At 31.4% G+C, this 27,210-nt stretch overlaps 2 protein-coding genes across 2 annotated transcripts; both read right to left on the reverse strand.

Annotated features, from left to right (window-relative positions):
• Window positions 1-4,740: 4,740 nt before the first annotated feature.
• Window positions 4,741-25,986, reverse strand: LOC111638770 (WD repeat-containing protein 89-like). The gene is made up of 11 exons (XM_023384525.1): window positions 25,917-25,986; window positions 25,110-25,218; window positions 22,623-22,686; window positions 13,533-13,664; window positions 12,227-12,310; window positions 11,955-12,008; window positions 9,866-9,936; window positions 8,498-8,603; window positions 8,312-8,395; window positions 7,102-7,158; window positions 4,741-5,378 (listed from the first exon to the last, which is right to left on the reverse strand). Exons 2-11 carry the CDS (start codon window positions 25,136-25,138, stop codon window positions 5,274-5,276), a joined length of 786 nt encoding a protein of 261 aa, XP_023240293.1. The 5' UTR covers window positions 25,139-25,218; window positions 25,917-25,986; the 3' UTR covers window positions 4,741-5,273.
• On the reverse strand, window positions 19,371-21,074 carry LOC111638769 (ATP-dependent DNA helicase PIF1-like). Its single transcript, XM_023384523.1, has one exon. It carries the CDS (start codon window positions 21,046-21,048, stop codon window positions 19,717-19,719), a length of 1,332 nt encoding a protein of 443 aa, XP_023240291.1. The 5' UTR covers window positions 21,049-21,074; the 3' UTR covers window positions 19,371-19,716.
• Window positions 25,987-27,210: the final 1,224 nt, after the last annotated feature.

A 27,210-nucleotide genomic window follows, 5' to 3' on the forward strand; every position in this document is an offset into this window, starting at 1 on the left:
CTTCTATTATATTATATTATAGAATTTCATTTACATTTGCAAAGGTTATATTACGTAAGAGTTTATTACATCCAGTGCCCACTCTAACACATTTTAAAAATTCTTTAAACTGTTTACAATAGAAGAGTAAAGAATTTTTAAAATGAGTTAGATTGGTCACTCGGCGTGATAAACCCTTACATAAGATAACCTTTGTAGTTATATAAATCAAATACTATAATATAGCAAACATTAAAATGAAAACCATATATAAGTTTGGTTATTTTAACCTAACATTATCACATTTATCGAGATATTCAGATAGTACGAAATGGCACAATTTCATTGGTAATTAAAAATATTTGTAAGTAGACAGTAATTAAAAATATGATATATTAAATTTTTAGGATATAATATTTTTTCTAATGTTAGCTCTAACAAACTGTTCCTTTCATAGCTAAATAACAAATAGTATCTGCCAACAAATCAAATTTCGCAAAAATTGGACCAAATATTGAAACTTGGCACCCTCGTAAACCAGTTAAAACATGTTTTGTGTTTGCCAGTAACCTCATATTATGTAATTTTCCTACTCGAATGCCACCAAACTGCTGGTCCGACAGAAAGAAGGTACTGTCGTGGAAGGGGAGTGAAGTAATTCGACCAAAAGTAATAGTTGACCTCTCTTCCAGTCAATAATATGATGGTCAATAAATACTAATTACTATTAATACTTGAAAAGTGATGCATGTTGGATAGGTTCTGATGACCCTGCACGTGATCGAAGTTGCAATCTTAATGTCCAAAAGACTTGATATAAGACTTGTTTAAATAAAAATAATATTACAATATCTTCTATTCTGAATACCGGTATTTTGAACAATCTCATACTCACTCGTTTAACCTTTACTTTCTGGTACTGCTTAAACTTTGTAAAACAAATGTTTTTGGCCTCACTTGAAGTCTGCTTCAGGTTACAAGAAAAAACAGGTTTCCAATCTTAGAATGATTCTTGAAGGAATATTGAGTTTTTAAATAAATTTGAACATAAGCACATGCTATATAGCATTGGCAATTTCTTGTTCTTCACATATGTAGCGCCAATGGAATGCTTCGTGGAGCCGATGGAGGCAAGAAATGGTGTACATCGGCTCCACGAAGCGTTCCATCCAACAGAGAATCAGGGAGCACAAATATGACATAGACCATGCTCATTACACCACCGCCCTATCCATCTATGCCTCCGACCCAGATGTTTATGCAGAACTATCCAACGCCAGATTGATTAATAGAACCTTTCACACTGACCACATCAGGACTGGCTGGACAGGGAGATGTATAAACACTAAAGATGGCAATGTGCTTTCATATGCTTGGCGCTATGTATGCAAAGAACAAGAAATTGCAGATGCTACGTAGGGCATGCATATGTTCAAATTTATTTAAAAACTCAATGTTCCTTCAAGAATCATTCTAAGATTGGAAACTGGTTGTTTCTTGTAACCTGAAGCAGACCTCGAGTGAGGCTGAAAACGTTTGTTTTACGATGTTTAAGCAGTACTGGAAAGTAAAGGTTAAATAAGTGAGTACGAAAAATAATATTGTACAAGCGCAAGAATAATTGCTTTTATGTGATCCATAAATACAAAAACAAAAACCAACAACAACAAAAAAAAAAAAAACTGGTGAAACCAGGTTGAAAAAGTAAAGCTTAGCAAAAACATCTAAATAAAGGAACTTTTGAAAGTTGTGGCATAAGCATGCTGGAAGCAGATTTGACAGTAAGACTCAATATGTGAATAAAGTGCACATTACACAGACTACACCTACAGGAAATTTTGAATGAAGCAATGTTGCCATGATAATAAATAGGAAAAATAAACATTGGCACAGAAAAAACTTCCAGCTCTACTTTGTGCCTTAAAATTGTTGCATGTATATTAATTTGGCTGAACATTAGAATATCTTTAAGCAGTATGAGTTAATAATGGAAGATGAAATCAGGGAAGGGGGTGGGATGTCCAGATTTCATGTTAGGTATGTACTCATAAATATTACATTTATAGAAAAATTATTAGAATTAGTTTGGTTTATTTGGTTATGACAAATCTGCCGAGAAGGATGCATCCCACGAAGAAAGCTGGCTTTTTATGTAAAGCTGGCCTCTATTTAGGTACTACTAATGTAAAGAAAACCCAGAAAATTCCACATGGCCAGTGGACTGGCCATATGGAATACGAACCACTGAACAACCGATTACCGGTGTTCAGTGGTTTTATTCACTCTGTTACTGGAGAGAACACATTGAGCTGCAATTTGAAAAAATTGTAGACCTATAAATTCCTATTGTCGTCCATCCGTCTCTGTCCTTCCTTAATCTCGATAATGGAGTTAGATGGATGAAAGTTGAGATCGGTCATGGAAATTTTAAGAGAAAGAGAACAGATATAATATATATGAACTTCCAATTTGTACCGTGGGTCACATTATTTCAATTCAAAAATTTTCCCCCAAATGGAGTTAGATACATAACTGGCACAATTCTTACTAAAAAGAAAAGTATGACATACAGGAGTAAAACACTACTATGCTACACACAGGCAAGTGCTGTGTGCTACCTGTCGCAGTAATGGTGTATCTATTTTGTACTATATCATTATTGCAGTAAGTCAATCTGCATCAAAATCTTCATTTGAAAATTCTAAATTATTTGAACAGTTAATAGAATAAAATATAGAGCATGTATCTTCAAACTATTCTTATCTTTTAATTATAATAAATTTAATTTCATAAACTTTCAAAATCTTTTAGTATTTTGATGCAATAATACCATTAAAAAATATGTTGATTGTCAGCAAACATTATCCTCCTAGATTTATCACAATAATTAATAATGAAATTATAATTAAATCTTTATAAAACAATAGTTTTGTTTATGAGACTTTCTCAATGGAATTAATAATTATGTTAATGTAAATTATAAATCTGTAACTATTTGCTTTGGCTAGTTCTTAAAGCTAGTTCTTAGCTTTTATGATCTAGATCATAAAAGCTAAGCAGCTTACGACCCAGACAATACTTTAATCAGATACAATGCTATCTGAATTATTGGTATATTGGGAGTTTTGGGTACCATCAGAGCTCTGTAGCTCTGGCTGTTCCCTAATCTGAATAAAGATAGAGGATTGGTGGCAGGAAGAGAATCCAGCTTGTAAGATATAGTTAAACCTGAGTGTCTTCTGTGTAAGGAATGATCTTGTTTTGAATAATAATAATAATAATAATTAAAAACATTTAAAATGTCTTAAATCTGGTTTAAATCAAATGATAAAATAATACAAAGTACAGCAGAATTTTATTTTAATGGATTGTGGAACAATGGATTCCTCAGAATAACGGATCTTTTTCCAGGTCTTGCTAAATCAATGTAACTTTACCTTGCTTCAGCGGATCTGTAACTTAGAATAACAAATTTTTTTTTCTAGCCCCATCTACTGTATGTGTTTTTTCAACGTTTAGTTAACATTTGGGTATTTTCAAAAATTTGTAGAGTTTGATGATGCACTTGTTACATCTGGAATATGTACAATTGAAGAGAGAGGAGGAATCACTTAGCCAACATTCTGACTCCGGTCCAAGTGTAGTGCTGAAATTTAGTGAGACCGTCGAGCCTTTCCAAGTCATGAAGACCTTCCCAACAAAATTCTTCTAATATCAAGCAGTTGTTGTAGTCAATAGGCAGAAAAGCTGCATCAAAACAAATCAAGATGGATGAGTTTTTTTTAACAAATTGCAAAGTCAAGTGAAGTAATAATGAGCATACGAAATTTGCCTCTTTCTTTGCTTAGAAAATATCCAAGATTTCAACCTCGAGAATGAACTAGGACCTCAGAATGTTAAGCTAATGCCTTACAATATTAAAGTCGTATAACAATCAGTGAAGTCTTTGTTAAGTTCAACCCCACTCGAGATACGACACATGACCCCATCCATCTCCCCACCCCTTGATCTTTGCTACCAAAATTTAATAGCACTAATACTCTTATAAGCAATCCTCTATACAAAATTTCAGAAATTTTCGACAAAAGGCAAAAGGGTTATTAAGCTTGAGAGTGAGTGAACAAAATTATGCCCCACACACACTAACATCTATACAATACATTACAAGGTTCAAAGTCCAAAAATCATCACGCTTTTCCTCTATTATACATAACAGGCGGAAGAGTAATTAATACAAACAATTTTGGAATGAAAGAAATTCTTTGGCTTATGATTCTCCTATATCCTAGAATAGGGGTGGCGAACCTATGGCACGCGTGCCCAAAGTGGCACGTAAGGAGAAATCATCTGGCACATAACTTATCGTAGGATTTTGATTTATCGTTTGTCTTTTTCAATCATTGTTTCATTTATTCTAATTAAAGCATTTTCGTTTAATTTATTTAAATATCATTATTCGAAGTTTAAAACTTTGGCACGCATAAACATCTTTAAAGCTAAGTATGCTTACAGTATGGCATGCGGGCTCAAAAAGGTTCGCCACCCCTGTCCTAGAATATCCCAAGCATAATTCAGTGATTTTTCTGGCCTGTTTATCTTATGAACATTTTAACACTTAAGGGATTTATATAATATAAATAATAATTAATATTTTTGCAATTTAATTACAATATTAAGATATCNTCAATAGGCAGAAAAGCTGCATCAAAACAAATCAAGATGGATGAGTTTTTTTTAACAAATTGCAAAGTCAAGTGAAGTAATAATGAGCATACGAAATTTGCCTCTTTCTTTGCTTATGGTATATACAGTTTCTGTCAGCTTTGTCGTACTTACATCACATAATATACAATCTTGTAACATATGTATTTCTACAGAATAAAAGCTAGAGATCTCAACAGACTGAATAATTTTCAAGCACAGATAATTATTATAAGTAGAGGGTTAAAAAAAATTTCTTTAAGTAATGGATATTTTCCCAGGTGTGTGGGAAATTTGTTGTTTACTACAGAACATATTCTCAGAACAATAAATGATTTTCAGTGGTTCGAGCGATCCATAGTTAATAGGAGAATCTACTGTATAGTACTGTGTAGTACAAAAAGTAATTTTTTTCTAAATGTAAATATTAAACTATATTCATTTGTAAGTACATTTCCACAATGAGCATTTTATTTGTAAATAATTATGTACGCATGTATGTAATGGAGTGTTTGAGTATAGCTTGTTTCATGAATCGTAGATGGGCTGTTAAAATGCACATTAGTAGCTATTTATTTAGTGAAGGGAATAAATTATTGATAAATCTTTGATAAGGTCGTTACCAAAAAGGGTCTCTTGAAAACTTCTGGAGCCCAATCGAATACTGCATGTTGCCTGGCCAAGTTATATGAAACGATCTATAATTGTTTAAACAATATTAATCAATATTAAAATTAAATTAGTATGGAATAAAGATTTGTATATTTTTGCTGTCTTTCTTATTAAGTTCTTATTAAATAGTACTTTCGGATTTTTGTGAGGCTGTACTGGAGCTTTAAATTTATATTATTGCCATTGTTTAAAGTTACAAATTAATTATAAAAATGCTGCTATATTGACAAAAAATAAAAACTGAAAGATGAACCTAGCATATAATTTATGTAAGCTAATATTATTGCTGAATTAATTAAATTGTATACTAGAGTCCACCCTAAATGTTACCCAAAGTAGTATTGCCTTATCTCATCAAACTAATCACCAGTTGCTTTTTCAAATGCAACAATTGGTAAGAACAGTTTAGTGCTTAACATACATTTCAAAGCCCATGCAAATAGTCATCAATGAAAATTCCTGAACTTTCTAACCAGAATAAAAATATAAAGCAAAAACTCACCTTAACTGTATAAATATGATACAGAAAAAATACAATATGATAATAGTAATGCACTCTTCTGTTTGGGATATATGGAAGATATGTTATCATAGCTATAAATAAATGCTGCCGTTCAAACCGAGTAACTAAAGGAGAGTGAACATAAGATATACAGTGATCAAATAACTAACACTACTTAACTTTCAAACCAATGAGGAAAAAGTGATGACACTTTGGAATTCTCTATTGGAGGTTATATATTCAGAATGAAAAAATGTTTCAACTTATGTAATTTGTTACAGAACACATAAAATGTAAGATAAAACAGATGTGTAGAGTCGTATATTCATTTGCATATGTTTAGTGACTTTTTGTTTTGAGATTTAAGTTATTAAATATTTGGTATGTTATGTCCATTTATAAGTATGATTGACATGATAACAAATATATAATATAAATGATTGCTTTGTCTACTCATAAAATGTTTCAGTTATAAAGCAGAAATGGATGGATAAAAAAAATGAAACTTGATTTAAATTATCTTTGTAAGACTATTACATAATAAATTATATTCATTTAAAATAGTCATAGACAACTGTATCTCTAACTTCACAAATGTTCTAAAAAAGTATACACTTCTTATGTTAGAGGATGCAAATATTGTAATGTTTGTTATTTAATTTAACTTGTAATTAGAGCAAGTCAAGAACTCCAGAAATTTTCTGATGGGGTGGGTCTGTCCAGGAGATGTCAGACCTCATTCTCACTATCCAGCAACCCCATTGTAGGCCTGGTCAATCCACAATGGGCTTGCAAAAAAGAAAAAAAAAGCTCTCTTAGTGCTCAAAGGATGGAAAGAAAAAGCATTTATATGTATTTGGAAGAATATTCTATTTATTTAATATTAGTAGTAATAACAATAATGATCATTATCACTAATAATTACAGGAAAATGTTCCTTATTCTTGACTCATGATTTTCAAGTAAATTTTCAAATTTTTCTCATAATTATTGATTAGAAAATTACAAAGTAGATATTTTAAGTATATTATAATGAAAGATTTGAATCCAATTGGATTTTCATAGCACTTCATTTATTTCCTTCATTGTAGATTAAATTCATCTATAATGAGTAAAACTGATAATATATATAATGTCTCTACCATAATAAGTTTCAATCCAATGCATATTTAGTTTCAATACAAAAAGAACAATTTGAAATTATAGAATTATACTATGACATAAATTTTTAAATTATCAAGTATTACCTTCAGAGAATCGGGAGAGACTTCATTTTTCTCCTCTTTAATATTTAATTTTTCATCCTATAAAACGAATGAAAATTTTTAAATATACATAAAATAAATGTAAAAATTCAAAGATATTTTACAAAAATATAGAGAGATGCTTTTATTGAGGATAAATTAAATCATCCATATTCAAAGCTGTCTACAGACATATTTTGCCATCCAAAAGCAACCAAGTCTGGTCTGATGATATTTCAGGTTGTGAAAAACATTTATTTGGAGAAAAAAATTAGTACAAAAGCTTGTCACTATGGAACTTTTGGTGCTGAAAGCTAAAAAAAAAAAAAAAAACAGTTTTATTTGTGGAGACACTTAAAAACTACAGTTTATCACAGACATGTTGCAAATTTGGTAGCCTTAAAAGACAGTATCACCTTGTGCCTGGAAGCATCATAGAGAAGTCGGCTTTGAACACACTGTTCATTGCCCTTAGACAATTTTGAAAATGTAAAACCTTTGACTACTGTGAGTAGTATCGCCATCACCCAAGATTTCTGCTCAGTATGTCTTGTACTGTACAAACTAAGCTTATTTTATATCAGAAACATTTACTGATGAAAGAATAGAGGATAAAGATTCCATAGAATGTATAATCTGTTTAGTATAAGCCCAGAATTTTTAGTACACAGTTATATCGTGTCTTTTCTTTGTCTCCTGATAAGTGTTATATAATGAGGGGCTACTGTACTGATGTCAGAAATTAGAATAATTATTATTAAATTTAGCATGTAAATTCACTTTCATTTCTGAAATTATATTTTTCCAGTTGTTATTATAAAATTTAAAAGGACTTAGCACATCTACATATTTAAAAATTGATACGTAATATATATTATAACTTTTCTCTTTATGATAAACAATAATCTTAAAGTCCGACAACTGGATGGTCAAGACAACAAGACCAATCCACTGCTCTGGAAGATCTAGGATTGAATCTGGACAAAATGGGAATCTGTCCCAAATATGTTGGGCCCCATCTCTCACTACCCAGCAGCTCCATTGTGCAACTGGCCAAATCCGCAATAGATATGTAAAAATGACCTCTTAGTGCCCACAGGGTGGAAAGAGAGGGGAGAATATATCATAAAATAAAAACTAATGTCTGAAATTTATTCATAAAAATAAAATCAATTATACTTAAAAATAACTGTAAAAATTTTTTTCATTATACCTTTTGCTTAGTTATAGAATCAATTGGATCTTCTGTATTCCAAACTGATATTTCTCCATTTTCTCCACCAGTAACAAAATTATTCTGAAATGCATTAGGGTATGTTAAATTTTGTTATAAGAAATTTTAAAGACCTTGAACCACACCTTCTATTTACAGGAAATATTATTTTATTTATTAACTTACAGCATCATTCCAAACACAAGTCCTAATGACTACTTCCTTCTCCCCCTGTAAGGTTGCCAGAAGTTCACATTTATCTTCGCATAGTTTCCATAAGCTACTTAAACCACTGAAATTATAACTTGTAATGAAGTAATTCTATCTTTAATTCAATAAATTTTCTTTAAAAATTAATTTTATTTAATGTACAGACTTAATAGATCTATGAATTTAATTACAGTTGATTCCCCCTATAACACTGTTGATAATTTCATTTTATATGAATTCCATGTTGTACAAGTCACTTAATTTTACAAATATGTGTGCAGGACTATGAACGACTCACGTATTTGTAAAATCTAAGTGACTCGTACAACATGGAATTCATATAAAACGGAATTATCAACAGTGTGATAGGGGGGTCGACTGTATATTTAAATATTTTCATAACTAAAAAGCTTGATGTTCGTATTGCACTAATTAAAAACAATAAAGTGAGAAAGATGTGACAGATTTAACTCAATACTAACAATACAGTTAAGTGTAAAACACACATTAATGAGGACAATATGCACATCATCCCAGTACTGACATATTCCCTTGGAGTTGTACATTGAACACACACAGAACTAGAACACTTCAAAGAGAAACACAAACAACACTGACAAAGCTTAACAAACACCAACTTAAGTAGTCCATAGGAAGGCCAACTCTTCCTCATAAAGAGAGAAAACGTCGCATCACAGATATAGTAAATCTTCACTATAAACATGGACATTACAAGAGTTTTTCTACAGAAAACATGAATCATTACAACAATACAAAACAGTAACTCTTGCAGATAAAAACAGTACACTTACTAAACATACACAACACTGACCTGGATCTAACACAGTATACAAAATGCATAGACTTAGGCTCGGAAAGAGCTCTAAAGTAGGCACCCTAATGATCTCGACTGAGATCATGACAGAACAGCATCAAATTGCTGACTGACTGAAGAATGCTTTCGAAGAGACAAAAAGGTTTATGATTGTCATATAAGACCAGGTCATAAATACAAGAAACTACAGAAAATACATTTGATTGTCTAGAAACATTATAGTTTTACAACAGCACACGAATTACAAAAAGCTGCTATAGTAAACACGTTCTATAGTCAGGAATTTGTAAACATAGCATTCACAAATAGCCTATGAACAAAGTAACAGTTTTTCCTATAGCTATATCTTGACCTTGATTTGATATAGCACTAGGCACAATCATAAACCAAGAAAGATAAATTCCATCAGCACCACAACAATAATAAATTAATAACAAAATACAGCACATTACTCAAGTAATTTGTCTATAAATATTCAATTACTTTATATAATAGTAAAAATAATTTACCTGTAATTTCCAGACACCAATTGCATGTTGGAATCAAATTTAATAATGTCAATAAGATAATCCACATTTACCTAAAATTAAGAAACAGATATTGTAATTAAATAAATTTGGTTGAATAATTCTTGTTTAATCTATTACGATGAAATAGAAGTCGGGTAGTTATAACAGTTTGGACAAGCAAGATGGGACCAGAGTTGCATCCCACTTGTCCGACCAACCCCGAACAATAACATATTCAAATCTCATGACCACCCGTAGGTAAAACCTGTTCAGATACCTGGTCGTTAGGATGTTTTTGCACGTGCAAAAACAACCGACCCAACAAAACATATATATGTAATTTAAATCCTAAAAATATTTAAATATAATTTTCTTTAAAAACTTAAGTTACTGATTGCTTGATTAATTGGTATGTCAATATATTACCAGCACACATGGCTGGCCTTAACTTTTCCCATTACGAATGAGTATGATTCAAAATGGCTCGTTACAAATGACTCGGCATCAGTGAGAAGTGAGGGATGAAAAACAATGTCCTAACCCATAATTTCCATAATAAATTGTGAATTGACATTTGTCAGACTTCAAGCTCCTTGATTTATAATCATTGGGGCACCCAAAAAGTATTATCTATGTTGAGTCAGTTCCTAATGTGTGGACATTAGAGTAATGTGTGAATACTGTGACATGTAACTGCTTGCATTGAATCTATGGACTACAGTAAGTATTTACTGTGACTCTGCCTGAGATACATATGCCATACTGTTGTGCAACATTACATCCTGTGTGAGAAGTTTGTGATGCCTGATGATGTAATTTCAATACTAGTGCATTTCTGGACGTATGTTAACCAATGTTAGGAATCCACTCCTTAAGTTTGTTCCCACCCTATATGTGTCTTCTAAAAGATTATATCATTTATTTTTATAATACATTAATCCCTCTATTCATGTGAGTAATTGATTCCATGAAAACTGCACATAAATGGAGCCATAAATTATATATATATAAATGCTGCATATAAATTTTTTCAACTGCGTTAAAGTGAATTTCCGGTTCGCATAAATGGCGAGATTATTGTATATTATTATTAAAATAAAATATTTCACAATATAATATGATGAGAATAATGCTTAAATGTAATCATAAAAGCAGATTATGTAATTGTTTTGAGACTATTTTGATAGTTTTAATTATTCCTTAAATTAATATTCTCATTTTCCTTCATGCAATTTTGATAAATCATTACTTAATGTTTCAATAATTACAACTGCTTTTGCAAGTGTTCAAATTAAGGATAATCAAACTTAACTATCAGGAAAGAACTTTTCTGTTTAATTATATAAATAGTGCATAATTTGAACTAAATGTAGGTGGTTAAACTGCTATCTTTTATTAAATTTAATACCAGTAATTAGAAATTAGTAAATTAATTTAGGATATTCTGGAAGAAAAGATTGATCTGGAGAGGAATTCAAACCCATAACTTCTGCTTACCATAGATATGAGTTGTAAATTACATTAACTGAATCTGTTCAATCTTCGCTTCCAGACCAATTAATTTATAAAACGTGACCATACTACTAGAACAAACATACAAACTGGGACAATCATATGCCACAGAACTCTTTGGCATTCAGTTGATTTAAGTCTTATCCCATTCATATTTTATAAATTTAATAATTAGAAATACAGTCATTGCAGCAAATGACCTGTATGATTATAATACAGCGGTTGATTTGGAAGTGAAGAGCCGGTGGAAATCCAGGTAGTATCTATATAGATCATTGACAACATACCTCTATGATAAGTAGAAGTTGCAAGTTTCAGTCCCACTCTAAATCAATCTTTTCTCTGAGAACAGTTTAAATTAATTAATTTATTTCTAATTATTAAATTCAAAATAAGATGGCAGTATAACTACCTTTATTCAGACTAAATTACGGAATATCTGTTTAATCAATTAACCAAGTTCAAACTGGATAGTTAATCTACTTCTATCATTAAATTATTAATAACTTTAAATAGATTTAATACTTTTAAAACTTAATACAACGAGATAAATATATAAATGATAACAATTACTCACTCCATCGTGTAATTCAGTTAATTTTTCCCTTGTGTAATTTAAACACGGAGAAGTCTATCAAGCAAAAAGAAAGAAAAGTTTAATTACTGAATAAAACTACAATTATAGAAACAAGTCTCTAATAGAATTTACATTACAGTCTCCAATACAATTACAACAGACAAGGATTAAGCATAGCAAACAATGATTTAACTTATGACTTAGGCTAGATCTCACTTCTGTAATTAGCTCAAAGAGATTTTAGAAAATATATATTAAAATTTAATTTTTACATCACTGATATTCCAGACTTGAAGATCCTGGTTACTTGTAATGCATGCAAATTTCTTTGATTGGGGAAACCAGTCGAGTTTGTACTGAAAATAATGATAAAAAATATAAACAGAGATAGTAAATTAAGTTTATAATGTCGTAAATTTGTATTATATTTTGATTTTTCTATATCTACATATATAAAATTTAAAGTTTGTGGCCATATGTTCAAAGTTGTTTACTCACTTCAGAGTCCAAAACACTCAAAATTATACATTTTGGTGACTTTTAGATCAAAGAAAAAAGCTGATACCTCAATTTTACCAAATAGAGTCAATCTGCGTTTTAAATCATAAGGATAATTTATAAAATATAGTGCCGTGTATCATTGATTTATAATCAAGAAATATGTTATTAAAGTATAATTTTATTGTTGGTTTATATTACTTAAATCTCAATCTAGACATTTCTTGCAAGTCTTGCACTGGAAGATCACACAGCAAAGTACGTTACCTTAGACTTAATGAACATTTTAGAAGATATACAGGGAATTTTTTATGAGCCTTTAGAATTAAACCTGCATTGACACCCTCAATTTTGTACATTATTGGATATTATTCTAAAATTATATTGCAAACAGGTAGGAATAAAATATGATCCACTTCACATTACAAAAGTTTGAGCTAGATTTGAATATACATCTCTTATAATATTAAAAAATTCCTTAATGTGCAATTGTTCAAACACCTGCCACTACATTGAATATAGTTACAAATGATGCGAGTTGATTCTAATGATTAAAAAATCATAACACGAGAACATAAAATTAATGAAATGACAAAAACAATTGGCTAAAATGGTTAAAGCATCAACCTATCATTCTGGGAATCCAGAATCAAATTCAAGAGTGTAAAAACCCTCAAAATTTTATGGGCAGTCTATCCCAAATATATCGGGCCTCATCCCTTACCAACCAGCTGCCTCTACTGTGGGCCTAGCTGAATTCATGACAAACATGGAAAAAGGCCCTCTTAATGCCAACAGAGAGGAGAGAATAAAAAATAAATAAAAACACTATCTATATATATGATGGATTTTACATTCAGCATTTCAATTATTGTATGTAAATTTTCTATATTCAGGAAATGTTATTTAATTTTAAAGATTGCATTTATACATTTTAAATATAAGCCATTGACTGGAAAAGTACTCAGACGAATTTTATTTTATAGATGAGACTAATTCTGCAATCATTTTATCATTATTACATATTATTATTATTCTATAATCAAATTATTTATTTCATTTCATAAAATTATTACTTACGATACTACATTCAGTATTAAAAGTAGTAATTAATGCATCGTCTTCATGAGATTTGCTTATATCAAATAAGTTAACCAGTCCATCCATAGAACCGGAAATCACCCAGTTTTGTCGAGAAGAATGGAATTTGACCTGTATTAAGAAATTCACAAATTTTAGAACAGTAATTACAACAAACATAATTAAAATATTGATAGGGGAGTATCTGTCAGTGCTGTGTCTTTGTTACTAATTCATTTCTTTTTTATAGGTAAGTCTTTACTATTATGGCAGTTAATCCAAAGAGAAAGTCGTTTTCACCGAGCTTCAGGGAAGGAGAGACTAGTAGTAAAAAAAATCTTTGAAGAGCCGCGAAGAGGAAGAATTTGCATATCTTCTGGAAGGAGAAAATTTTAGTCTCGAAGAGGGTATACGTGTTCTGTTGCGTTTACATTTTGCCATGAATTCTAAAATCGATGAACTTATTTCTAGATTAAATTATGTATCCGAATGGTTAAAAAATTTGGATGAAGGTTTGGCTGACTTAGATAATAGATTAGAAATATTAGAAGAATTGGCTGATAAAAATTGTAGTTTAGGTGATCGAAGTAATGTTACAAAAAAGTTTAATGATATTACTCGTAAACTTGATTTTTTGGATAACCAATGTCAAATAAATAATGTCATTTCCAGTTTAGAAGAGGTCCGGGATGAATCATCTCTGGAAATGAAAGAGAAAATAGTTGAATTTGTTATGCGAGTCTTACAGATGCCCAACATTAAGACTAGTAGGGCAATGAGAGTGGAAAGAAAAAGGATAATTTCCCTAGATTAATTATTTGTATTTTTGTTGATTATTATGAAAAAATAAATTTTAAGAAACAAATTTTGGAATTAAAACCAGATGGTGTCTATGTAAATGATGACTTTTCTCTTAGATTGAGAAATATTAGATTTAAGCTTCTCAATTTCGGTAGGCAATCAAACCTTTCTGGAGTGCAAATGGTAAAAATAGTTTATGATAAAATTATTATTAATGGAACAAAGTACTTTTACGATGTTGACTGTGACTAGGTTAAGCCTGTTTCATCCTAGCAATTGTTGGATAGAGGTACTCTGAAAGACAACCAAAAACGTTTGAACATTAAAATTTTTTTGTTGTTCATTTGCTGGAATTATCACTTAGGTGTGAAGTGGTTGTTTTAGTATATATTTCCAGTTTGTGTGCCAGTTTTTTATGTCTGATAGGGGTACTTCTATTTTAGTTTGGAATTGTGCTGGTCTATTTAATAAACCTGAGTTTTTTGGAAGTATTTATTGCAGTATGATATTATTTTTCAACATATTTTTTAACGTATTAAACGTTGTGCTGGAATAGAGAAAGGTGTTTGTTTATTTTATATTATTTTTCTTTCTGAGACTTGGTATGGTTTTCTTAATAGAAATTCGGACTTAACTGATTGTTTGCAAGGTTATAATCTCCATTTTGGAAAGGCCTTTAAGTTACTTGTGAAAAGTCGTTATTGTGCAGGCTGGTTATTAGCAATAAGATCTTTTCCCCATGTGGTTGCTTATCAAGATGACTTTTTAATACTTGTTAAATTTGGTGCTGAACTCTGTAATATTTTGATATGTTTTGTTTATTTTAAGGAAAATGACTGGCAGTCTATTTTTGATACTTTAACTGGCTTGATATTAGATAATACTGTAATAGGAATGTATTGATTAACAGTGATCTTAATGTTAGGATTGAATTAGAGAATATAATTTCTAATGCATTTTGCAATTCTTTTGGTATTGTTTGCCCTATGTATAGGAATTCAAAAAACTTGATGATTGATTCTTGTGTAGAAAGTTGCTTCATTTATGTGAAGATTTAAATATGATTTTTGAGAGGAGTTGAGACTCAGTAAAGTAGAGCATGAAAGCGATAATAAAGAAAGGAAAAATCACTTATGTAAAAATTTGGAAATTTGCTAACAGGTTATCCTTGGATTTAATTATAATACTATTAATAATTGCTAGAGTTGAATCCAACCCAGGCCCTCTGCCCCATTCCCCACAACGATTAAGTCAATTGGAAATACAAAAAAGGGGGCGTGGCAGACCGCGCAAGGTAAACTTAAAGGACGAGGAGAAAAAGAATCAACTAGCAGAAATTTTAAGTGAGGAATATTATCAAATAGATGGAAATAGTAAACAACTCTCTGAATCTACGAAGAGTCCGAAAATTTATGAGTACTTCGAACCAGTAAGTGAACCAGAATCACAAGTTATTGACAAACCTCAATATACATTAAAATCCATCTATGATTTAATTCAGAATAAATTTAGTCAACTAAATATTGAGATTCAATCAATTAAATCTGAAGTAAACATATTGAAAGAAGAGAACAAGAATTACAAAGAAGAAATGAAAGGAATCAATCAAAAGCTACAGGAACTGGACAAAAAATTGAAAAATAATAATCATCTTAAAGGTATGTTTGAATTTGAAATTGATAAACTTGTAAACGAGAAAACTAAAAAGAATATAATCATTATGAACTACTCATTCAAATCACTAGATTACTTACAAGAAATTAATCTATTCATAAATAATGATTTAAGATTAAAAAATAATGAAACAGAAGGACTAATCAAATTAAATAATAGAGAAAATAAACCTATTGTCGAAATAATTCTTGATTCTGTTAACACAAGAAATGAGATTCTTAGAGAATTTTGGCGGTCGAAATCAAACTTAATTGGCGAGGATAAGGAAAAAATAATATTTACAGCCGATCTATGCAGACAATTGAGGTTAAGAAGGAAATATCTACAAATTAGGATTAAACAGGAAAAGTTAAACAAGAATAAAATAATAGTTAGAGATGATTATTATATAAAAGACAACTTAAGATACACGTACGACATTAATTCAGATAAGATTATTCAAATAGACCATTTTTTAGTAGTAGTTTGATCATAGATTCAGAGGAGGTAGGGAAAAAAAAGACGTAATATACTTAATACTGAGACAACCCAAAATAACTCGAATTTTGTCCAGTATTCTGAAATGAGTTTGGAAAATTGTGCTGATAAGGATAATAAGAATAATTTTACGTCTGTAAAAAATACCAACAAAGGCAGAGAGAATTCATGTATAAGTTTTTGGAATATTCAAGGACTTCGAGGAAAAATGTTCAGTAAACCAGTAAAAAATCATATAAAATCTCATACTATAAGTGACCTCACGGAAATCTGGATTGCTGAATTGAGTAAAGAAGATAAGGTGTTTCTAGAATGTGAAAATATGAGGTTGTACAGCGGAGATCAGAGGACAAGTAGAATGGGCCATCCAGCGGGTTGTCTATTATTGTTAATTAAGAGGAACTTTGGAAAACTTTTTAAACACTGCATAACAGAAAAATTTATTTTTGTGGTGATCGAGCTGGAATATAGAATTAATATATGTTGGGGAAAATTATATTTAGGAATTATATTTATCAATCTGTCTTCTTCTTCTGATAAAAAGTTGATATTAAATGAAATCCAAAGAAACATCGATCAGAATTGATAATAATTAATAACAAAATTATTGAATTTTCTAAGAGTAATTTCCCATGGTGTTCAAATTAATTTCAAAATTCCATATGTTTTGTGGCTGTAAAGATGCAAAGGAGCTAGCAAAGAGTCTTGAACTACACCTTTTACCTAAATGTACTAATGAAAAAGCTATGTATGTAGTATTCCATATAGCCAAGATTGATACAATTTATAGAAAATACAAATATGATCACAAACTCATGTTGACGTAATAATTTTAATAACTAAACAATAATAAAAATTTAATTATATTGTACATGTGTAAAGTAAAAATGCTTTCATTTGTAGCACAAATTGATCCTCTGTAAAGTGTATTTTCCAAGTTGTACTATAAACTTATCAGTCCATGTGATAGAGATCTTGGTTTAACTTGGGTTGATGAAGATGTATTTTTTAGCTATAGTAAGATTTGATTGTTACTAATATACATCCCTTGTAACAGGCCACAGCCTTAATACGAATAAAAACTGATTGATTGATTGAGATTTAAATATTATTATTGTTAATGGGAGATGTTTAGGTGATGAAGTGGGTGAATATTCTTTTATCTCTAATCATGGTTGTTCTGTTATTGATTTGGTCATTGTTTCTCCGTTAATTTGGAAAGATGTTCTCTTTCTTACGATGGATCAGTTTTTGGATTCCGACCATAACCCTTTGATTTTACGAGTGGCCTGTGGCAATGATACATTGATTTCTTTAGAGAAGAGGCAAAGGATTAATAGATTGTTTTGGGACGAATTTAAAAAGAATGAATTAAGGTTGGCTGTGGAGCAAATATGTGTGTCGAATAAGTTTGATTCGATGGAAGACCTGAGTAATTGTCTTTTTAGTTTGACTTGTAAGTGGGGATTTAATATCAGGAGACATGGGAATTCTTTTTAATGGTTCGATTCAGACTGTAGGATGTTAATTAGTGCTAGAAATAGAGCCTGGAAATCATTTAGGAAGAGAAATGATTCTAATGATCGTTTGCGTTTTGTTATGTTACGAAGTTTGGTGAAGTGGTTTTGCATCATGAAAAAAAAAATATATGCTGGTAAAATTCAGAATTAACAAAAACTCTTCTTAACCTGTTACTGGTGCATTCTCCTTCTTCTATAATGTGGGGCCGAGGGGGGAAGAAATTTAAAAAAATCGACGAACGATTATATGTGATATATATCGTCATCGTCTCCCTTGCCGTTTGGATTGTCGAGCGGCAACAATCAACGACATGTGGAAGCAGTTAAGCCAGAGATCGATGCTTCGTTTACAAACAACACAACCGTTTATTAAACACGAAAGAAGCTTACAAGATTACCGCGATCTTGGAAGTTCTGCGGCGGTTGCGGCCTCTGGGTCTTCCTCTCCTTTCCAAGATAGTCCCATTTTGAAGGAGTGTCCCTTGTTCGCGAATGAACCATTCCATCACGTCTCGATGACTCCGGGACGATGTGGTCGACTTCCGTTGAGGGAAAGATGTCGATCCGAGGTCGGGAGATGGAGACGAAGATGGGTGCGAGACACACACACAACAACAGGTCCGTCACTTGGAACTTTCGGGAGAAGAAGCCGTCGTGTCCTCGAATTTCCGGGGTTTTATCTGTTTTGTCTGATTCCCCATTCTGATTGGTCTCTCCTCGTCACCTGATGACAATTCGAAACCTTTCGGGGGCACGGGAGAGGTCAAAATCGAAGTTTAATTCGATCTCCAACCGGAGATGGTCGATGGACTTACATTCTTCTATTGTTTAAAAGTCTTCTATCGTCTAGCGTCGCTTTTTCATAAAATAAAAATCTATTTCTAACTAATATATATTTTTTTCTTTAAAACAATTATTTTCCGCAAATTTTAGTGAGGGTTCGGACCTGTCCAGAGCCTCACAATAAAATCGTAACCAACAAAAATAGCTATCAGTGCTGTGTCTTCATTACTAATTTATTTCTTTTTTATAGGTAAGCAATTTGCTTATTTTTTATTTATTTTTATTGATTTTTTTATATTTTATTGACAGATGCTCCCAAACTTTAACTTTAATTAATTATTATATTTTAAAATTTTTGCTGGATGATGAAATTTTCTTTAAAAAATAAAAAAAAAATGTAGTCGTTTCCAAAAACTTGGACAGGACTATGGCTACAACTACGGAGGAAGATGAAAAAAGCAAAACGTCGTGAGGTCATCAAATCCAAATTAAAAAAAAAAAAAAAAATTATTACTTTTTAATTGGTTTGTTTCTATGCTTTAAGGAACTTTTTCCAGGACGGCCACATAGCCTAAAAAGAAAGGTCAGGTCATCTGAAATTTTTACTAAGGAACATTTAGAAGAAATATGATCATCACCCAATTTTTTGGAAACGACTGTCTTTTTTATTTTTTAACTAGCTGACCCGGCAAACGTTGTTTTGCCATATAAATTATTTGTAGGTAATTTCTAGTGTAGACAAAAAATAACTAACTTATTGTAAGTGTGTAAGGATGTGGTATATGCGTGAAATAGGCATGGAGCACTGTGAACGATGAGGGAATATCAAAATAACAAATGGCAAACATTATTATTTTTAAGTTATTATAATTTATTCCTTAAAATTATATATCATTAATCAATTACGACAGTAACACTAACAAACAATATCAATTTCTTAATGCTATAGCGTGAACAATATTTTTTGTTAGCCCATCTTTAGCTAACACAAACAAACTGGATGGTTTACCCACTCGAGAGCATGCCACGTATAATTGTCCGTGTGAAAAACATGGTGTGCTCAAATCTAAGCCACAAATAGACATCGTTTGGCCTTGGGATTTGTTGATAGTCATTGCAAATGCCAATCTAATCGGAAACTGAATACGTTTGAATTGAATTGGCACATCTGTAGGTATAATAGGAATCCGTGGTATTAATATATTTTCACCTCGGAACTTGCCATTTAAAATGCTGGCTTCGATAACGTTTTTCATTAATTTTTGAATGACTAATCGCGTACCGTTGCACAGCCGTGGCGGGTTCAAATTACGAAGCAAGATAATCGGAGATCCAACCTTCAATTGTAAATTATGCGGTGGCATGCCTGGCAAATCCAGTGAGTTCAAAAACTCTGTGGGAAAATTTACAGCTTCGCTGGCATCGCAAACTGTATCAATAGATTTGTATGATACCAAGTTCCCTGGCAACAACTGTTGTATCTTCAGATTTAAATTGTCAACGTCTACATTTTTTGCCGCTAAAATTGCTCTTTCTGCAAGCCACTCATGATTTATGTACTGTGTGTGTACATCGGGAAATATTTGTTCAATGAGAGTATCTTGCGAATCAGCGATTGTGCAGAAATCGGTCGGTAATTTTACGTATCCAGTTTCATCTATAGCAACTTTTCCATCACCGATATTTAAGAGTTGTTTTGAGAATGTTTCAGCGGATGGATCTTGAAGCATTTGAACGCGCATATTTACTTTCAGCTGTAGTTTTTCAACATTACGCCACAATGGAGATGATTTTAAGCAAGCGTTGATCTCATCAGCGTATGTTGAACGTGGAATGACGGGAAGTGTTTGTCTGAAATCTCCTGAAAGGACCAACAGAGTGCCACCAAATAGTTTGTCGTTGTTTTTAATATCTTTCAATGTCCTGTTCAACGCCTCAAGCGAATGTTTGTGTGCCATAGTACATTCATCCCAGATGATAATTTTACACTGTATCAGCACGGTGGCCATGGACGATTGTTTTTTAATGTTGCATACTGCGTCAGGGTTATTTTGAATATTTAGTGGCAGCTTAAATACTGAATGAGCTGTTCTGCCTCCATCCAATAAAGTTGCCGCAATGCCCGATGATGCAACGGCCAATGCGATGCCATTATTTGATCGTATTTCAGCAAGAATTAGCGAAATAAGGAATGTTTTGCCAGTTCCACCCGGTGCATCCAAAAAGAAGAACCCACCTTGTCCTGCTGAAACTGCGAGCATAATGCGGTCATAAATGGTTCTTTGTTCGTCATTCATTAGTTAAAAAAAATGTTAAGGGTGAACAACCGTTATCACTTAGGGGTATGAAAAATAGATAGTAGCCGATTCTCAGACCTACTGAATATGCATATAAAATTTGGTAAAAATCGGTAAAGTCGTTTCGGAGGAGTAAGGTAACTAACATTGTGACACGAGAATTTTATATATAAGATTATTATTATATTTTAATTTTAATCCTGCCTTAATCTAAATTATTACTTATATAATTTATTATTGTATAATTTTGTTTGTGATCTTAATGTTCATTATATCTAAGCATTTTGTTTTTTTGTGGGGAAAATGGTATTGTTCCCCATATCAAGGAGTGTATCCAGTATGCATATTAAATAAATAAATAAAATTAATTAAAATATTGATATCAGGTCTTTCAAAAAGAATGTTACTATTTTAAATTATTGTAATTATGTTAATTATTATCCAAGAATGTTGTAATATACATTAAAACATTGTAAAACTGTCCAAGTTTTACATTTATCCATTACAATTTCTCTACACATGCACCTTGTGTCACATGGCACACATCTGACTGATATGCAAATTCTTCCTACACTCACAACACTCTTCTTACAGCAGCCACAATTCTATGGCTTCTGCAGATTATTCATGTCACACAATAATAAGTAATTTTGACTTTGCAAATAGCAGAACACAACATGTCTTCCCTGTTGTGGAATCACCATTTTCAGTCACTTATGGTGCTTTCTAGAAAGAGACAAGATATTGAAATGCTGCATCAGTCTAGATCACTGGGACCCCATTTCTTGGTCTCTGAACTTTTTTTGCTTGAGGACATCGTGTGTAGGCTATGAAAGTGCCAGACACGAGATCCCACATACAAGAATCATAAATGCCATTAACAACACAATTCCTAACATTCTTGCATCCTAATGTAAGTACATTGGAATGCAAGCATGTTAGGAGATAATTATGCTGTTGACTTGCCATGCCATAAGAAAGGTATGCTTCTTATAACTGAAACAGAACATGTTCTTATTTGTAGGAAAATATAGTTTAAATTGTCCTAAGGTCATCTGCATCAATCAGAACTGACACCAGCCATTGTTTCTTGATAAGAGTAAATTTTAAACCCAAAGAATCAGCCAATTGACCTAACTAATAATTGATCCCAAAGATTTACAGTTGCACAATAGATAAAGAGTAAATTTTGATGATTAAAATGTATTTATACCTTAAAATTATAACTTGTGAAACCAGTCCTTATACAAATATAACAGTTGGAAGGCTTATTCGGGTAATTTATGAAGAATTCATGTAAATAAATGTTAAGGAATAATATATATAAATTAATAATATAAAATTTTACGTGTATTCGTTATATTTCCAAACAAAAACACAAGTAAATCTTATTTAAAAAACTAATTTAATTAAGAACTAAGATATTTTTGTTAATTTTATTATGTTTGACAATGCAAAAGCTGTCAAACAGTTAAAATATTTAAAAATAAAATACAAAAATCAGTTTAATTTTTAATTTTATAAAAGAAAAAAATTACCTGTGTAACTTCATCAAAATGGCTACACCAATAACCACCCAACATGTCCACTTTTCTTGCATCCCTTAACAATTAAATTTAAGATTAAACTTTAAAAACTAAATTCAATACAACAAAATATATAAAATTCTCAATTACATAATTATTAATAGTATAGTTATTTTATAAACGACAATAAAATTAATCTATGATTAGGCTAGTTTCTTGATGCCAAAACAGGACAAGGATCCGTAACTGATAAATACAGGACCTCTCTTATTAAAATTTCATCAGAAAAATGTACGGTATATTCAATATTTAATTAATTAATCTTGGCTTTTCTTTTGATCATGGGAAATTCAAGAACAAAAACATTCTTCCTACAGAAGCTGTAGATCCTGGAAAACAACTGACTAATCCCATCAAATTATGAAAATCTTAGAATTCAAAATCATTTTCTTACACTTCATTAAATAATATGACCCATCTGTCAGCTACATAGATTTTTTCTTCATTCCATTTCTCCAAGTGTTTGATTATTATGATTTTTATTAAAGGCCGGATGGCCGAGCGGTCAAGGTGGCAGCCTACTGCCACCTTGACCGCTCTGGGGGACCCAGAATCAAATCCGGATGGGTCAAAGAATCCCCAGGAATTTTTCGGGGGTGGTCTGTTCGGATATGTTGGGGCCTGTCTCTCACCACCCAGCTGCCCCATTGTGGACCTGGCCAAACCCATAATGAGCCTGCTTTAAGAGATCCTCTTAGTGCCCACAGGGCGGAAAGAGTAAAAAAAAAAAAATCTTTATTAACACACAAATAGTCAACTTTCACATTTCTATTCATGAAATATGCTCCTTAAATTTGCCAAAACCATTCTGTATTTCTTGCCACCTAGCATCTTCCCCAGCTGTATCCATAGAATAAACAGTTTCCAACAAATCTCAAGTACAGAATACAATATAAATTAATAATACAGTAAATTAAAGACAGTAAATATGGTCAGCACCACTGATTAATTTGTCAGAATTTATAATGTTATTCTTTAAGTATTAAGTACATAAATGTCCAAGATTTAAGTGTTCCTGAGACATATAACAGGACGGCAACAAGTACAATCAGCTAATAGTCTACTCCTTGCAAGCAAAACTTTATATTTGATCTGATCATTAACGATACTCCTTATTATTATGTATCATTTTATATAAAATATAATTAGAGGAACAAATTAAACAATTCTTTATCAAAAATATTTTATCAAGTCTTTATAATAACTTTCTTAAGAAAAATTATTCATCACTAATATACTAGTATTGCAAGTTTGGAAATCTCATATATTTGTAATAATATGTGCTACGGTGCTACTAATTTGCATAATACATAGTAATTAGTAAGTAACTAGTATCGAATATTTGAGAAAAATTTGATTAACATTGTTGGTGATTACAGAGATTGACGTTAACAATTAATTAGAATATTAAAATTCTTCAAAAAGTTAGATTACAGAGTAATTTGGTCTCTGTATTAGTGTAATGTAATTAGAATTTCTGACTGAAGAGCAAGACACTCATTCTTGGTATTCAAATTAGCTTGTTAACTGTTGCATGAGCCCTTAACGCTGGCTATCCACTCAGCGTGATTATTTTGCCATCACCTGATGATTCATACAACAATGCAATTGCTGCCGTATGTGCCTACACACTTTGTGTGAAATGGAAGATGATTTGCAATAAATTATGGAAATTTTTAAAAATTACATCAAAACCTTTAATTTAAAATAAAGTTTTATATATTTCAATTTAATTTTTAAATCTAATATTTGGTTTCTTTTGCATCTTTTCAAAATTTCAACATTACACTGTATGTAGCATTAAGGACAATGGGTAAGAATATTATGTCACGTACACTTGGAATTCTGGGTGCTGCATGCTGACTGACTGCAACAAAATCGCCACACAAAAACATATGTTGTCCTAATACTTGGTCACCAAAGTACTTGAAGATGATTCTAATCAGAAGGCAATTTTACTGCACATGAGCAGGGATAAAGACATTTGAATCACCTCAAAATCATGCTAAGTGGAGAGCCAGCATAAGGATTGCATCTGAAAAGTATTCAAATACCCAGTACAAGTTCTTGAAAACAACAACTACTTTTACAATTGAATAATTCACAATTCTTGCATTCAGATACTCCTATTCTTAGGTGGAATCACTGAATTAAACCTAGCAATGCGATGTTTATAGGTATATAAAAATGATTTTAATATAAACACAATTGTAAATGCGTAACATTTATCTGGTACAGTTTAAAAATAAAAAATATATTAAAACCTGTTCAAGGCGAAAACTTGCCAAAACAGGAAAAAATAAAATTTGACACAGTGCAATTCCAGTTTACCCAGGTTTTACTGTTTGTGTAATATGTATAGTGAATATTCAGCAAATATTAATCAAATAATTATTTTATTATTAAGACTATTTTAATAACTTAATTTAAAATATTTACCAAAATAAAATATATGAATTCTGTTGCATTAATTCTGTTCCAGAACATATGTAGCTTCCAGAAAAATCAACGTCAAAACATGTTATTGGTTTGTTGGTAGCTGAAATATCTATAAAATGTACAAAGTAAATTCTCATATATTAAATTATGGTATTTCTTTCTAAACGTTATTATTATTATTATTACAACATAAGCTTCAGAATCTAAAAGTACAAGCATACATGCATTATGTAATTTCTTATTTCACAAAGCTGTAATATAAGCTTATTTCTCTCTAAATACTGACAATAGGACTGATGTTCGTACGAAATTTTTTCTCTAATTACACCATAGCTGGGATGTTTCCCACAGCAACATTCTTCTGCTCTTCACTCTCTGCCAATCCCCATTCAAGTTTAAAAGTGAACACAGCTTGATAAAAGAATGTCACAAGCAGTCGACTGCTGGATGAAACAGAAAAGTACACCAACTCAAATACTAAGGACATAAACAGCCTTGAGGTAAGGAACAATCAAATTTAATACTCGTTCATATTCAACCTTTTTATTTTCTTATTAAGCATTGTCACATGTATCAATAGTTTGCATCAATGGTTATGCAAGGAGCTGTCGTATCAGTATGGCAGTTCCTTGCACAATAGTATTGCTAGTGGGAGGAGCTATTGCATTTTTATAATAATCTACCTCCTATGCAAGAGATCAGCTTTGCAAGATTTTGATTTCTAGCAACTTGTAATGCTTCTTATAATACTATAATGTTTATTTTTAAGAATTATTCAACTGTTGAAAACATTTTTAAAATAATTACCTTGAAATTTCAGAGCTGGTTCCTCAACAGAATAACGAAGATCCCACAAACTATAAAAAAAAAATTTGTTTAGCATTTTTAAACAGTTATATTTTTAATTTATACATTAAATAAAATATTAAAAAATGTATATCTTTTATAATTAATCTTTACACAAATCTTACATAAGTAAATTTTAAATAATTAATATCCAACATCTACGACAGTCATGAGGTTCAAGATTTAATGGGATATGGCAATGCAACACAAGGTTAANAATTATTGATGGAAATTGCATTATTTCAAAACTGTAGATGACAATTCCTGTATATACTTATTTAATAGTTTTTCATTATTAGAATAAGCCGCGCAGTAGGCTATGGTTACTATGGATGCAAATTCTGACGAAATTTTGTTCTGATGAGTACGTCCGAAATCCTGATCAGAACAAGGTGGTTACACTATGCACATTTTCTGATAGTCAGTACGTTTCTGCTTCCGAGAAAAATGGACGAACTTGATGAGTTTTAATTTCTTGAAAGTCCGTTGATTAAGTTATTGTTGATAGGTGGTGGGAAAACAGAGCATGTTAACCACTTATTTTCCACAAGAGACGATAAGGGAGAGTTCCAAATGTCATATCAAGATTTGTGGAACAACCCGCAAAAGTTTTTCGAGTATTTCAGAATGAGAGATATCTCTGCTGAGAAATATCTCCATTGTGATAGTTTTTGTCTTTCATGTCCCACAAATACCTATTCTTGAACATAAGACTAATCAATTTATCAATACAGGTAGCCCTCGGTTTACGCCGGTTCAATTTATGCCTCTGCACAATTTGCGATTTTGCTGTGTAATTCCCCGATTTTCCCTATGCCAGACTGATTTTCATTTCAATGTTGACGTATTTACCAAGCTGTGACATTGTACAATGTCGCGGCTCGGTTTAACTTCGTTAAAACAAAGATTTTTATTGAATATATTTATTTTTTCTGTTTAATATTATTGGGTATGTATACATTTGCATTAAATTAATATTAAAATACTAAACGTTTAGGTACCCACGAGTCAAGTTATCAAACTTAATAGTCCAATAAGTGGCGTCTGAATCCATAGCGCCATTGAATTTATCCCGTATCAGTTCATTTAGGAAAACACCTTACAACGCAGTAGCACTTCTGGTGATCAAAAACTATCGTTAGTGAGACAAATCTACTTCTCGTTGGCCAGACGATATCTATCTCTCCTTAATTTTCCCGCTAAAACTGACCTTACATATGCGCTACGGCAACCGGTGGTCGACCAATCAGTGTCT

This window comes from Centruroides sculpturatus, unplaced genomic scaffold (genome assembly GCF_000671375.1).
Source record: "Centruroides sculpturatus isolate CEXI.00-Female unplaced genomic scaffold, Cexi_2.0 scaffold1210, whole genome shotgun sequence".
NCBI lineage: Eukaryota > Metazoa > Arthropoda > Arachnida > Scorpiones > Buthidae > Centruroides > Centruroides sculpturatus.

Excerpts from the sequence above, each read along its gene's own strand:
- LOC111638770 (XM_023384525.1), bottom strand. The coding sequence starts at position 25,138 with ATGCAACAGAATTCATATATTTTATTTTG. Across the intron at positions 12,311-13,532 it reads TTAATACTGAATGTAGTATC|TACAAACTCGACTGGTTTCC; the intron begins GTAAGTAATAAT and ends CATTATTTTCAG. Across the intron at positions 9,937-11,954 it reads TAACTGAATTACACGATGGA|GTAAATGTGGATTATCTTAT; the intron begins GTGAGTAATTGT and ends TCTTAATTTTAG.
- LOC111638769 (XM_023384523.1), bottom strand. The coding sequence starts at position 21,048 with ATGCTCGCAGTTTCAGCAGGACAAGGTGGGTTCTTCTTTTTGGATGCA.